Consider the following 14,757-nt stretch of genomic DNA (forward strand, 5'->3'; position numbering starts at 1 on the left):
AACCAGTCACAAAACATCCGCGAACAAAGAAATTTATAGCCGCGAACATGGAAATTGGGTCGCATTTTTTTAATCCGCGAATTGTGAAACCGCGAATAAAGGAAGCGCGAATAAGGAGCTTTTACTGTATACCATATATACGGACAAAAATTATCTTTGTTGTGGAAAAAAAAATATTTCTTTCTTTGCAAGCTTCTCCGGTCACTTTGCAATAAATTGACGGCAAATTTAAATTTCTCAGTTGAAGACCATAAGAGTCAATTAGCGAGATGCTAACACATTTGCGGACAAGATTTGTAAGAATTATATCTGTAGAATGAAAAGATTGTAAAACCGAATGCACGTAGCCCAGGAAAATTTAAAGTTCACCTGTATATGCCGACAATAGTGCGGACGATTAAAAATGAAAAATTTACATATTTTCATGCAGAGCGAAAGGGAAAATGCTTATCAGTCAAAATATTAAAAGCGTAGCATATTTTGAAATAGTATTCATATGGCAGTATTGAAATTTCCATATTTAGATCTGAACAGCAAACTTACAAGTTGTCGGCAAGACGAACTAATTCGAAACGATGCTCACTTATCGATGCTAATGCTAATAATTATAGTATTCGAATTGTATATCGTATACGTTGTATTTCGTACATGGAGAATAGCATTCAACATATAAGGAAATGGCATTGCTAACGATTTCAATTTTGAGCCCAAGAGATGGACTTCCTATATATGTATATTCTGTATTCTACGGATAAGATATTATTGATTGTCGAATATGCATACAAATAGAATAATACAAAATATTCGTGATATATCTATTTGCCTGACGGAATGGCGGAATTAATAGACCCTTCTCTTTTTAGGTGATTGGTGAAAAAGAAAGTGTAGGGTGCCGAATTAGGTCTACTTCCTAAATTATTCTTTATTCCGTTCGAGGCGAGCAAATGGTTTTCGGTCTTCAAACCCATTATAGTTGGAACGAGGTCTACCTTATTGTTACATACTGTATATGATCTGTGAGAAAACCGTGATGTTTTTTTTCTTTCTTTCATTGGTTTTTCCTTTTTTTTTTTTTTTTTTTTTTTTTTTTTTGGTTTTTAGTTAAATTAAAAGCGAACACAAACTTTTTTATTTGCACAATAATAGAAGAGAAATATTTAAAGCAGTATCTGCAGCATTTTTGATTTGAAAGGAGTAGAAAATGAATTATTTTCCCTTTTTCTGGCAGTGTTTCGCACACACTTTTTTTGCTTATTAAAGTTTTCCTACGGTTGTCAATCGTTTGTTGAATATTTCGTTTTTTTTTTTTGTTCTTTTTTTTATGCGAATTTAACAGCAAGAAATTATAATATGTTTTTATATAAAATAATTAAAAAAAAAAAAAAAAAAATTATGATAAAAAAGACGAAAACAATAATATTTTTTTAATTAGAATAAGCACATGAAGTATAATAATCTACAATAATAATACAAATAATACAAATTATAATAATAATAATAATAATAGTGATGATGATAATAATGACAATAATAATAATAATAATAATAATAATAATTACATTAAACATAAATTGCTTTACTTTGGTAAATTTGATTTGTTCCGTTTCTTACTTGTATTTATAATAAATTTCTTATATTCTTTTCTTTTTTTTTTTTTTTGTTTCAGTTTTTTGCTTTAGTTTTCTTTCGCACTTATATCATATGATTATTAATGAAAACGAAAAAGAAAAAAAAAACAAAACAATATTAAGCACCAAATCTTTAAGATCCGTTGTGCCGGAGAGTGAAAATGAATACTTATATGAAAGTAATGATATATATACCTAAGGACTGTAGGAATGAGAGACGGACTTGATAACATACGTACAGAAGCTTTAATTAATTACTTAAGGCCTAGGATAGCCTTAGAAATGATCGGTTTTTCTTTTCATTTTTTTCTTCTTAGTCGTCGTAAAAACTTCCATACAGTCTTTTACCACACAACGGATCCTTTGATTTTTTCATAGTTTTTCCTTTACTTTTCTTTCTTTTTTTGTTTCTCTAAATATCCTAAGTTGTTGATATACATATGTATGTAGCTTCTTCATATACATAAATAAAAGTTTGTTGATAAACACCTAAAAATCTGTATTTGCATACTTTTGATGGTGGCAGCGGTAACGCTGACCATGATGATGATGATGATGATGATTATGGTGACGTTCTTGATGATGTTGTTGTTAATGATGATGATGATGATGATGATGATGAGGATGGTAGCGATGATGACGGTGACGATGGCACAATAACTACTTTAATGAATTCGTTTCGTTTCCATTTGATTTTTCTCTTCGCTGCTCCGGTATGAAGCGAACGATGATTTACATATGACGTTTCATGTGTAGCGCCAAATGATCGGAACGCGAAAAGCAACGATCACAGTTACGACATTTAAATGGTTTGGCTCCCGTATGCTTACGATAGTGACGCGTTAGTTCATCACTTCTGGCAAAACGCCATTCACAACCTTCCCATGAACATTTATACGGTTTCTCACCTGAAATTGAAGAAGATTTGATACGAAAGAATTAACAAATCGGCTGACTGTTGCTCGGCTTATTTTTTCTTTCTTTCTTGATTGTTTTTTCTTTTTTACTCACCAGTATGTGTTCTTTGATGGGCTTTCAAATGTGAACTTTTGGTATACACTTTCTTGCAGCCCAAAAATTGACATTTATGTATCCGACGCTTAGCATCTGGGCCGTGTTCATGCAGTGATGGCTGCTGTTGGCGTGCATGAGATTTGGTGGTCACTAAATTGCAATATAATTCGATGAAAGTTTATTAGAGATATGCGGTACTTTTTAACAACAAAAAAAAAAAAAAACAAAAAAAAAACAACGAATCGGATTTTATTTTTTTTTGCTCAGTGAGAAGCAGGCATGGCGGTAGTCAGAAAGAATTATTGAGAAGAGGGGAGCAGTATTTGTGTACGGTCGACCACTGCTGCTAGATGGTAAGCAGACGAATCTAATAGGAATGGGTAGAAGCGCTGAAAAAGCCCCGCCATGTTAAAGTTCTTAATTGGTGGATGAATTTCTTTTATCTTTGTCGACCACTTGTACCTACACATAAAACTACACTGTCCACTTCACAGCGATCCTTAAAGGTAGTGAGAATTTTCGACACATTGCCGTCGCTTATGAGCGTTTCAACGTTGCGTCTCATGCGTTCGAAGGACTTCTAGCAAGATTTGGACACTCCCGTCCGCAAAGGAGAATAATACTTTAATGTTGATCGCACATTGATGGTATAAGTGGTACAAGTAACACATGCAATAAAGATTTTTTTGCACCGCTTTAAAAAAAAGCTACGCTCTTAGCTGCGCATGCTTGCTACGAAACTGGTGTCTTGACTTGCTTTGCAATAGGATTTGAGATATTTACTCAGTGCTTCTAGCAACTAAAGGTAACTATTGGACTGTGTACAAGCTATAATGAACAGTATTCACGACATCCAGTGCTTCAGTCTACTAAGAATTTCGTTTAATAAACGAGACACATTATGGTCCTTGATATCGAAGAGACTCGATTGTAATTTAAATATACTACTCGCGCGCAATTTTACAATCAAAAAAATTTTTCTTCCGATACCAGCCAAAATGCATTCTTTATCGCCAGTTGAAAACTCTCTGCTCATTATTCATAGCTATAGAGTTAGCTCGGTGTCGAGAACGGTACACCTGCCCATGGATTCACAATTTTGCTCCTCTCTGAATTACTTTCTGCGAAACAACTCCTTACGCTAGTTACGGTCAAGTCTGTTTTGCGATCTTCGTTGTAGATGAACATATGAAACAAGAAATTTTGCATTCAATTGTACGTTTCCATTAGAAATTCCGGACCGAAGTTGGTGTAAAAATTGAAAATCCCTACTATAGTGTTACCTTATCCAAAAAAAAAAGAAAAGAACTTGCAGTGAGTGATATGAGCTAGACTAAGACAAAGATAAGACCATGATGTCCGAGAAAATTTTCACTTAAGAAAAAGACTAGCACTGAGGACTGATTGCGCCTAATTTCCGCTTAGTAACTTGCAGCACAAGCTTATGCAAAGAGAGAATTCAAATTGGATCCGTCTTAAGGCGGCTCTTGGGCATTCATCAACTCGAAATAAATTTCAGGTGCACTCTAGGTTACAAATGTGAATGCGTTTGTTTGCGGGCGAATTGCGTCGATTCTTAACAACCGCTAAAAACTTACACACCTTCGCTTTCTACTTTTATTTTTGGAACCGCATGTTTACAGACAGACGCCTTTCCTAATGGTTGTGAAAATAGGAGAACAAATTCTGTATCCTTCGTTGAAAAATATAAAAAAGCTGTGGCGGTATATTTAACGCGAGAGTTTCAAAGGTCTGAGTACTGTACGCATTGCTGTTTTACTTACATGTCGTCACTTGGGGATTTTGCAATTGTGTGCCACGTTGTGTGATTTGAGTCGCTGTTAAGGCACTATTTGCCACGACTGTTGCGTTGTTTGCGGCCGCCGCGGTACTTAGTAAAGCCGCAGCCGCTGCTGACATACTCCCGCTTGAGTTACTTTGCATTTGGATAACACGAGCTAAACTTATGGCTCCGCTTTGCTTTCCATTGGTGGTAGTTAATCGTACCATGGTATTGCGCGGAATGTTGCCATGGCTTGTAGTTAGTTGATGCGTTGTATTTGATTGAGGATCTGTGTTGTTGCCAGCGTTGCTGGTTGTTGGCATTGCCAAATGATGATGGTGGTGATGATGAGGTACAACTGTGGCGACGTGCGTTTGTGTTGCTTGTTGTGATTGTTGTTGTTGTTGCTGTTGCTGTTGAACCCTTGACTGTGTCTGCTGCTGCTGCTGTTGCTGCGATAACGATAAAGGAACTGTGTTTGTCGTGATGGGATTTGAATTTGTTGTTGCAACCGTTGAACTTGTAGGAAAACGTACTATGGTTGTTGGAGGCGTTGCAAGAGTTTGCTGCGCTTGGCTGAGGCGTTGAGGTTGCTTATGAATTAGAGCATTCAGCTCATTGGCGTCTATGTGGGCTCCAGACGCTGCTGCTGCTGCTACTTGCTGCTGCTGACTCGAATTACCGCTCGTGCGTATCGATTCCGGTGAGGAAGGCGGTGTCAACGTGGGCAGAGCATAATCATGAGCATTATTATGATATGCAAATGGAGAACTGTGACCGCCATTATTGCCGGAAGCACTCTTTGAGGCAATTACATGCAATTTAATAGGCTTTTCGCTCATCATACTCTGTTGTAATGCGTTGCCAGCCGACGTACCGGCCGAAGCTACATTTTCATTTTGAATGCAATTTCCATTACCTTTCGATATTGCCGGTATATTTATATGTATATTCGTTTGCAGCGTATTCTCTCCTGCCCTCTCCGTACTGAAATCTCCATCGTCGTCTTCTTCGTCTATATGTTCTCGCTTAACAACTACTGAACAACTTACGGACTGAGAGCTGGCATTCTCCCATGATATACCTGAGCATTGTGACGAGATGGATGATGTTGTTGAAATAGAATCCAAATTTTGTTCCTTAATTTTCAGCTCTTCCAATATTCGGGCCGGTGCTGAAAATATCTCCCATGAATCGATATCACCGTGAATTTTCTTATATGACTGCAATTTTGGTTCGTCTCGTAGATATCGCTCCAATTCATAACATGTCTGCAAAAAACAAATGATTTTCATAATTTACCATTTAATTACAATTTAATTATTAATAATTTTATTTTAATTTTTATTTATTTATTAACAATAAATGTTGCATTTAAGAAATCATGTCATTGATTTGCAATTTGTATTACACTGGTTCGGTTGCTGCCACTAATTTCTAATAGAAGTGTACGTGTTTTTGGTTGGATTGGTAGCGAGAGGCTCAATACTTTTTACACAATTTAAAATGTATAAAACTGCGTATAAGAAAAAAAAAAAAAAGATGGCACTTTCATTACTACTTATCTTGTAGACTAGAAATGTATTGGATTGATTCGTCTGTTCTTTTCAATATCCCGAGAAATTGTAAATTTCTACGATCTATAATGAGTAACGTATATATAACCTATATGCACACATTCAAATTATAAGCTGTTTTAGCCATTACATCTCTCTATTTATCCCTTGCTTCGTCCATTTCCTTCATCTTCGCTTATTAGAAGGTACACCATCACTTAAATTGGGACAGAAAGCAGGCAATTGACTCTTGTGTCCATAGTGGATAAAAGCACGGAACAAGGAGGAAAATTATATTTGATTGTAATCGAATCCTTTAAACCTATCATCTTTATCTTAAAAGCGGCAAAAAAATTGGAAGAAGTAAATTTTCATGCTCCATAATATGGACTTATTCCCTTTATAGTGGTATCACAATAAACTTGGATAAATAGAGAAACTCTTTTATGTCTTTTTGTTCAGAACAATTATTTCTCACATCTCACTTAGAAGATGAAAAAATTAACAAATTACAATTTAGTAAATAATTATAGTTTAAATATGAAATTTTGAGGATACCATCGCATATTCGAATATTGTGCTGGAACCCAACGATAAGTTATAGTCTTTTTCATATTACGGGTCGCTTACGTCTCTTTTTATATCGATCACCGAAGGATGAGCTGTTTAGTCATTTTGTCAAAATTTTTGAAACACCCAGAAGAAAGCTTCAGAGATCCTACAAAGTGTATATATGCTTGATCAGCATCTAATACTGAATTGATTTAAGTCTATCTGTCTGCGTAAGGCTTGTTGTAAACATCCTTATTCTATTTATGGCCATCATCTGTTCATCTGTCCGTCCGTCCAACTGTGCTGTATCAGTGGTAAACATTTTCTTGTTCGCAAAAGCGAAGATATCTCCTACAAATTTGAAAAAAGCTTGAGAAGTAGTACATGTCTGCAAGGCCCAACGCTCCCGTGAAAACCATTGCTCTCCTTCTCATTTTGTTTGTCTCTTTCTTGTTCTTTGTCTTCTCTTTTCTCGGATCGTGTTGGTGGGTAAAGAAAGTATTCGCTCCCGGCCGAACATAATTTCCTTACTCGTTTTAAGTTTATTTGAATTATTTATCGCATTTCTGTGGTAATCAGAAGTCACTCGCCATTAAAAGCACATAAGTAAGCTTTCATTGTTTCATATTAACACTGTCGGAGCGAGTAGACAGACGTACAATCCCAAGTAGTCGGTGTGTAATCGTCTTTGTAATCCAGTGAAGGTGATTTCCGAAACTAATTTATGAAAACGATTCGAAAAAGACGGCTTCACATAAACACCATTTAAATTTAAATAAGAAGGCATACGCACTTCGTGGGACATTTGACACGACTACATACATTGGCGTTACAAGTGGGAAAAATTTGTAAACCCATATGCTTCGATGATAGACAACAGTGACGGAATGAAGAAACACAGGAGGGAGAGGCAAGCAAATGAGAAACAAATCGAAAAACACTTGTGTAAGAGTTTATGAAATTTCCGAATGTGATTGCATTTAACTTTTACGTCATATACATACGTAGACACGTATGCAGGATTGCATGAAGATCGCTTTACATGAATATATCCTACATTATACTGTCCGTATCGGTTTGAGCCTGCATGCAGAGCAAAAGAAGCAAGAGTTTTGGAAAGCAATGAACGCTTCCGTTTAGGTTTGCTTTCATTTGCTGATTGGAATTGAGTTCGCAATGCTTTTTAATTTTGCGAATGTTTAGTTATATGTCCCTTCCAGCGTAGACAATGCAAGTTTGAATATTTTGTTGTTGCTTTTTTGTGCTTCTTTCTTTTTTTTTTTTTTTTTTTTCTTGCTGTTTTAATAAAGTGAAAAACAGCATTTTCATGTATTTTGTTTACATTAGATGCCGTTGTTGTTGTGGTCGATAACATTAACAGCTCTTTGCTGTTGTTCCAGCTGCTGCGTTAAATATCGTTTGTTTTAATATGAGACTTGTATACATATATATATATATATATTGTATGTAGGTGTGTATCTTCATAACTATGCACGGTATTTGTATGAGCGCATGGTTTCATTTATGTGCAGATAGCTATGTGCGAGTTTTGTGTGTTGCGAGGATAGGCTAAAGGTTTTCTCTATGCGTGTATAACAGTATTTTCATTGTTATTGCGAATATTCGTTAATGTTGCTTCTGTGTATACACGGCACATCATGTGCAACCCAAACATCATATCTGCTAAAAATGCTTATAAGTTCTATGACAATAAACACTACAATAATATATGGGATGATATATATATATATATATATATATATATATATATATATATGGGAGCATGTTGTTACGGAAATAAGAGGAAAACAATAGTAATCTTATGATGACGATGATGATGGTGATGATGATGATAATAAGTAGGGCACACCATAGGGATGCAATATTTTTATTAAACACATACACCACCACCGCATTGTTGACATTTCGTTTGCAATATAATTTAAAAAAATTAAATCTTATGGAGTGTAATAATATATCTTATATTAGACTCTCAAAAACTATGAAGAGATCCATATTTAGATAAGACGGAGAAAATGCTTTAAGAAGTAACTATATTTGAACAAATGTTCGAATAGGTAATGAAATGCACTATTGGATCGTCAAGCAAAGTCTACAATTGATCTAAAAAATTCATATATTAGCATATATATTGCGTTGTCAAGGATAAATAAATCTATTGTTTACAAAAAGGCCCACGATTTCAAGCAAGAATCAAGTTTATACATCTACTGTCTACAAGCACCTAGATACCATTTCAGCCAGGGTGGGATTTGTAGGTCTATAGTAGATCTTTGTGAATAATGTACGGATCCATTCTTCCTTGACTACCTCGTTCTATATATGAATAAGGAAAAGCATTATAGTGAGCCACGATCCGCCATTAGATACTCTATACCATTCTATAGCTATTCATATTACACATATATATACAACATTTTTATTCAAAGTCGCTATATGAAAAGTGATAGGAAACATTGACCAATTGATGCAATTCGTTCTTTGGCCAAAACATCTCAGTGTAATACATGTCATGATAGTATCTTAAATGTTGTGGCCTGTGTATTGAACACTGAGGGACCGAGGGATGGACAGGCTTAGATCGATTCTGAAATTGATTAAGAACCGATTCGCATAATAACAGGTGGGCCTATCTCAAGTCTTTCTGAGCGCTATATGCATCCATATGTTTGTACTGCTAGACGTGCACAACGAATTTTATAAGAAAAAGTTAAATAATCTTTTGCATGATTTTAATTCGTTTTTATTAAACGCATTCAAAGAAAAAAAAAAAAAAAAAAAAAAAAAAAAAAAAGAACGAACATCAAAGCATTACCGGAAAACTGATTAATAAATTCTTTAGCGTTTTCGCAAAAATATTTCAAGCTTTCGATAGGACGCAGAAGGACAGACTTGCAGCCATTTAGTATTAAAACCTATAAAGCATTCATTTTAAAATTTCATTAGAAAATCAAAATAGTTGAAATTGTGTTGTGCTTGAAGCTTAAATTTTTAATTTCTATGGCGCATAAATAAAATGTATATAAATGCATGTATATATATTTTTGTTAATATATATATATATACATACATATGTAAGTGCGTGTGCATCATGTGTTTTCTACTTCAATATCCTTTACATACATATATAGCACATGTACACATGTCCGATTCGCTTAAGCACTATATTCATCTCTATGAAAAGAGAACAACTTTAGAACAATTTATGGCTCGAACAGACAAAACTGTAATGGGATATGTATCAGCAAAGCAATTTCATTCATGTGTGATGATAAATGTCTGGCCGTAGCACTTTGGCGTATGCGAACTTATAAACTTACTTACTGTATGCATACACATACATATATTTATGCATACATATATATATATATATATATATATATATAGATATATAGATATATATGTATATATATCTCTATATGTATATATAGAGAGAGAGAGAGAGTCAAACATACCACTTTAGAAAGCAGCAAATAAATGAATAACGTTTTCTATATAAATGAAAAATAAAAGAAAATACAAAAAAAAAAAAAAAACGAAAAAAAAAATTTAAAGTACGACTATATTGCTTGATTTTCTTTTAACATACATCTGCTCTCTGTGCTAAACAATTTGCACAAAAAACCAAACGCATATAGTAAATCTCGAGTGATTATGAAAAATTGTTTAAGCTTTTGTGAATTTCTAACGCTTTACAGATGAATGATTGTACTATGATGCTCTTTATATTGTTGGCAGATAATTCATATTTTGTCTGCTGCTACAGCCAGGAAAGATCATAACGATTTCAATTCACCATCAAACTACTATGTCCATCCATCTTTCCGTCCATCTGTCTGGCTCTACGTTGCTCTACGTTACTTTCCATACATTTGCATTCTTGCTCGTTTGCATTTCATCCCTCCTCCCCCTCTTGGTCTTCTTTTCTTTCATCCCTTTCGAATTTTGCCCATCCTTTTCCCTTTTTCCCTTTACTCATTGGCTTTTCAAAGTACGTGCGTTTCTCTTTCGGTCTGCACTATCGTTCAGCTATTCGTTCATCCATCTATTCTTTCGTTTCTTTTATCTATATTTGCATCAGTTCTTCCATTTAGTTATTTGCCGTCTCTGTTGAAGATGTTCTCAAATTCGCTAAATCAAAAAAAAAAAATCAAATTTTTTTTAAAAATCCCATTCTAGGAATGATGTTTTCTATTGTTTTAGAATCTAGCCGCCATAATGCGTCTCTTTAATGGTATTTTATATATAGCAAACTTCATTGGGAAGTTGATTTGCGAGCCTTTGTCCAGTTTGTAGTTTCCAATAGGATCAAGTCCCACGGATAGGTTGTTAGCTGGCCTGTTGGCCAATAATTCTCCCCATTCAGCAGGATATTCGTCTAAAATTGATTGAAATTCCTCAACTATTCTTCTTTTACTCATCGTTCACTTTGCTCGCTTTTCGGTTTAGTAAAGACCTTTACTAACAAGCTTCTGTACAAAAATGAGGTAAACACCACAGCTTGTTGGGAATATCGTTGCCCAGTTAAGAGGCCAGTTTATGGAGGTAAAGTCTTTAGTAGTGGATTGTAGACACGCTGTTTGAGCTGAGAGCAATTTCCTTACAATTGAATGAGAAATCTTTTGATCGCACAATTCCTGTCGAGTAACATAAGCAAATCACGATCGATCATTAACCGCCTCCTCTCGTCTTTCCTTTTTTTTTTTTTGACTGTTGTCACTGCATACGGAATTGTTATTCACCGAGTGAGAAACGAAGCGCATGTAATACATGAGAGAGCAGGTTTCTGAAGTCAGGCTTGCTTTGAAGAATAAAATAATAATTTTAGTGTCTCGAGATCCTTGCATGAAAAATGCGAATAAAAGAAACCACCGACAATTTTGACAAAAAAAAAAAAAATAAAAAAAAAAATATTTTCTTATTGCTTCATCGAACATCAACAACCCAGAGTAGATATCATGAATTATTCTCTTCTTTTTTCTTGCTCTACATGTATCGACAAAATATGAGATAAACGTATGAATAATAAGAGTTTTAAAAAATCGTCTACTCACTTAAGAAAATTCGTTTGTCTTCCCAACCAAAGCATGTGCATGCATGCATTATGTGTATTATTTATGTTATTAATTATTTAAAAACGTTTTATATTAAAAATAAGAAGAGATGTGAGGAAGATTTTATTGCTTCCATGAAAATCTCTCTAAAAGTAAATTGAGTAAAACAATCTCAAGGTTTATTGATTGCTAAAAAGCCAAAAGTGTTTTTTATATATATCGCAGTTATGCGTACTATCTATTCTATATATGTATATACATTGCTCTTATACATATACAGGTCTTCCTCATATAAAGCGGTTAATTCCTACCGTACTACGAAACACTTTTTTTTCTTATTGATTTAAATTTAGTTATAACTTGCAAATTTAATAACATTTAAGGTTACGTGTTGTATTGCAATAATATAAATCAAGGCCATGTTATATCGAAGTGAAACTTTTTTCCAAATTTATATATAAGTGAAAAAGTAAATTAAGTTAATGATGAAATGAAAAAATTAAAAATGTATTCAACACAGTGGAGACACTATTGTGCTACACCCACCCGCCACCAAATGCCATACATATTACGATTCTCCAAAATAAGTGATTATATAAGAAGTATTTGAAATGGTGGTCTGTGGAGAACTAGTTTCGATGGCGTTCGTGCCTGTGCCAAAATCCGCCAGTGTACCAAATTTCATTAGAATATCTCTAAAATTGTGAACTGTAAGTCGAACTCAGGAAAGCGACAGACGGACAGACAAGCTTAGATGTATATAAAAAGTGCTTTTGCATCGCTCGTTATAATAATAGATGGATCTATCCCAAGTCCGTCTTGGTGTTGCATACACAAGTCGCGTAGAGTATAAAAACATGGACTTTATCTCTTTATGACAGTTTACCTCACCCCGGGCACATAACTAACGTCTCTAACAAAACATCGACATTATTTCTAAAAAGCCTCAGCCAACATAATGTCATGTCATTTCAATTATTTGCTTGCGGCAGTGTTTTTATTGTTCAATCAAATCCGTATTTCGTGCGTTTCTGATTAGAAAAAACTACTGTTCCAACTCATCATTTTTTCCATTGGGTTGACACGGATTATGGCGGATACCAAGGACAATGCCTACACTAGAATACGTCAAAAAAAAGCTGAAAATTTCGTGATGAAAAAGCGGGCTTTCAAAGCGACGCTTATAGCGCGTTTACTCATAGCGGAGTGAAAACTTCGTATATTCTCCAAAATACCCAGTCCCCAGTCAAATCGGCAAAGAAAAAAGATGTGGAACGAATGGTGAAGCTATTGCGAAGACTAAGAGCTTATTTTGAGAGCAAACAACAAATCATTGCTTATAAAAAAAGCATCGAATTGCTAGAGAAGCGCTGCAAAAAAAAAAAAATTTACGTTTTCTTATTTAATTTCGGAACTTACTGACCGGGTCAAAGAGAAAATTCATTTCGTGGTGGTTTAAGTAAAACCTTAAAGCGTGTCAAAGTCGATGGACCGTAAGAGAGAAGAATAACAATAAGTGAATTGAAAAAAATCCCATCATTCCATATACCACTCGCGAACACCAACCTTGCAAGCTTGCGAAAGAATTCTTGGTCAGGTTCTAAAGAGGTTCAAAAAAAATACTTTTCCATTGCTTATGACAAAAACAAAAAAAAAAAAATGCATAATTTAAAGAGACTCTGAGCCTTTAATATTATCAAAGGCAAAGTTGTTCTACGAGATTTAAATATTTTATCTTGAATGCTTTCCTATACGTTGACGTCAGTAGCTACTAATGTTAATAAATTTAAAAGTTACAAGAGACAATTTTTCACATTATTTTGCATTATTTTACGGATGCATTTCCTTTGTATATTCATCCTGCATTCACGACAGCACACGCACACAACTTAATGTATTGTGCATGAGTAGATTTAAAGCAATTCTTTAACACGTTGACTGCCGTGTCGTCTCTACATGGATGTTTGCAAAAATTCCAAATAGGCCGCGTCAGCTGATTTATCAGAGTAAATTTTTTCTTAGCCGTATACATCCTTCGCTTCAATATAATTCAAATAATTTGATCCCATATTTGCCTTGTGAGTCTTCTGCGCTATGAAAATATTTTCCCCAGGCGTGAATGTTTCTCCATATATTATATTTTGTGAAGTTTGTGTGCGATAAGTAAAAGTATATTTACAAGCAATAAATTTGGACTATGTAGATCTATTTTTCATATCTCTCGTCACATAAGGATATTCGCGAAAAACAAGCTTTTACATACCAACAAGGTATAAATTTTACGATACCGCCAGGTGTACAATTGTATTGAGGTAAGTGACGGTGTTGTGGTATTTAAATGCAACCTTGACCGACTATAATGATCTTACTTGTTTTCGACTGAACTTTTTACAAAATCTTCATTATTATTATTGCGGTTTATTTAGACCAAATGAAAAAGTAGGCCGGACATTAGGAACAAAGAATAACTGAATTAGTCAAAAAAAAGACAAATTAATTTAAATATTTTTATACGCTTGTGCTAGTAAGTTATATCAAGTTTATGAAGATGTATGCAAGCCCCGGACAGAATGGAGATATAATCATAGATTCAGAATCACTTTCTTCCTAAGTCGATTTGAGCTTGTCTGTCCCTCTGTCCGTCTGTTTTCTTATGTTTAATGTACAGGCCGAATTTTTCAGATATTTTGATTATATTTGATACGCCGATATCTTTTGACCCAACGACGAACGCTATCAAAAATGACGCGAATCGATCCGCTTTTCCGCCCACTACCCGTATGACGCTTTATTTTCAAAGATCATTACATGAATAACAAGTAGGATGGTGTAGAGTATTTTGTCGAGGGCCATGGCTCACGACAATCTTTTTTGCTGGTTCGTCGTTAATAAAACAAAATTTCCTCCCTTTTTTTTCTTGGAACTTTTTCATTCAACTATTCGCTTATCAAACAAACATTAATATTTTCGGGACTTCCCTCGCTATAGCCATAATTAATGACTGCGTGATTTACTTTTTGAAATTCAAAATTTGCATTGGTTGCACTGCTCGCTTCATGGTCGTTTAATGCATTGACGGACCGCACAAATGTCAATGACGTACAAAAATTGACAATAAATTTAGGATTAGTTGTGATATCTGAAAACTG

General features: G+C 34.6%; 1 protein-coding gene across 1 annotated transcript in view; it reads right to left on the reverse strand.

The window, feature by feature from the left end:
* Positions 1 to 1,644: 1,644 nt before the first annotated feature.
* LOC119636936 (Krueppel-like factor luna) overlaps positions 1,645 to 14,757 on the reverse strand; it is a 117,126-nt gene continuing 104,013 nt past the window's right edge. Inside the window, exons 2-4 of the mRNA XM_038032667.1 lie at positions 4,427 to 5,696; positions 2,640 to 2,792; positions 1,645 to 2,536 (exon numbers count right to left, since the gene is read on the reverse strand). Of these exons, the coding sequence (XP_037888595.1) occupies positions 2,361 to 2,536; positions 2,640 to 2,792; positions 4,427 to 5,696 (1,599 nt within the window). The 3' untranslated portion in view covers positions 1,645 to 2,360. The remainder of the gene's footprint in view (positions 2,537 to 2,639; positions 2,793 to 4,426; positions 5,697 to 14,757) is intronic.

Source organism: Glossina fuscipes, unplaced genomic scaffold (assembly GCF_014805625.2).
Source record: "Glossina fuscipes isolate IAEA_lab_2018 unplaced genomic scaffold, Yale_Gfus_2 42, whole genome shotgun sequence".
In the NCBI taxonomy this organism is placed as follows: Eukaryota; Metazoa; Arthropoda; class Insecta; order Diptera; family Glossinidae; genus Glossina; species Glossina fuscipes.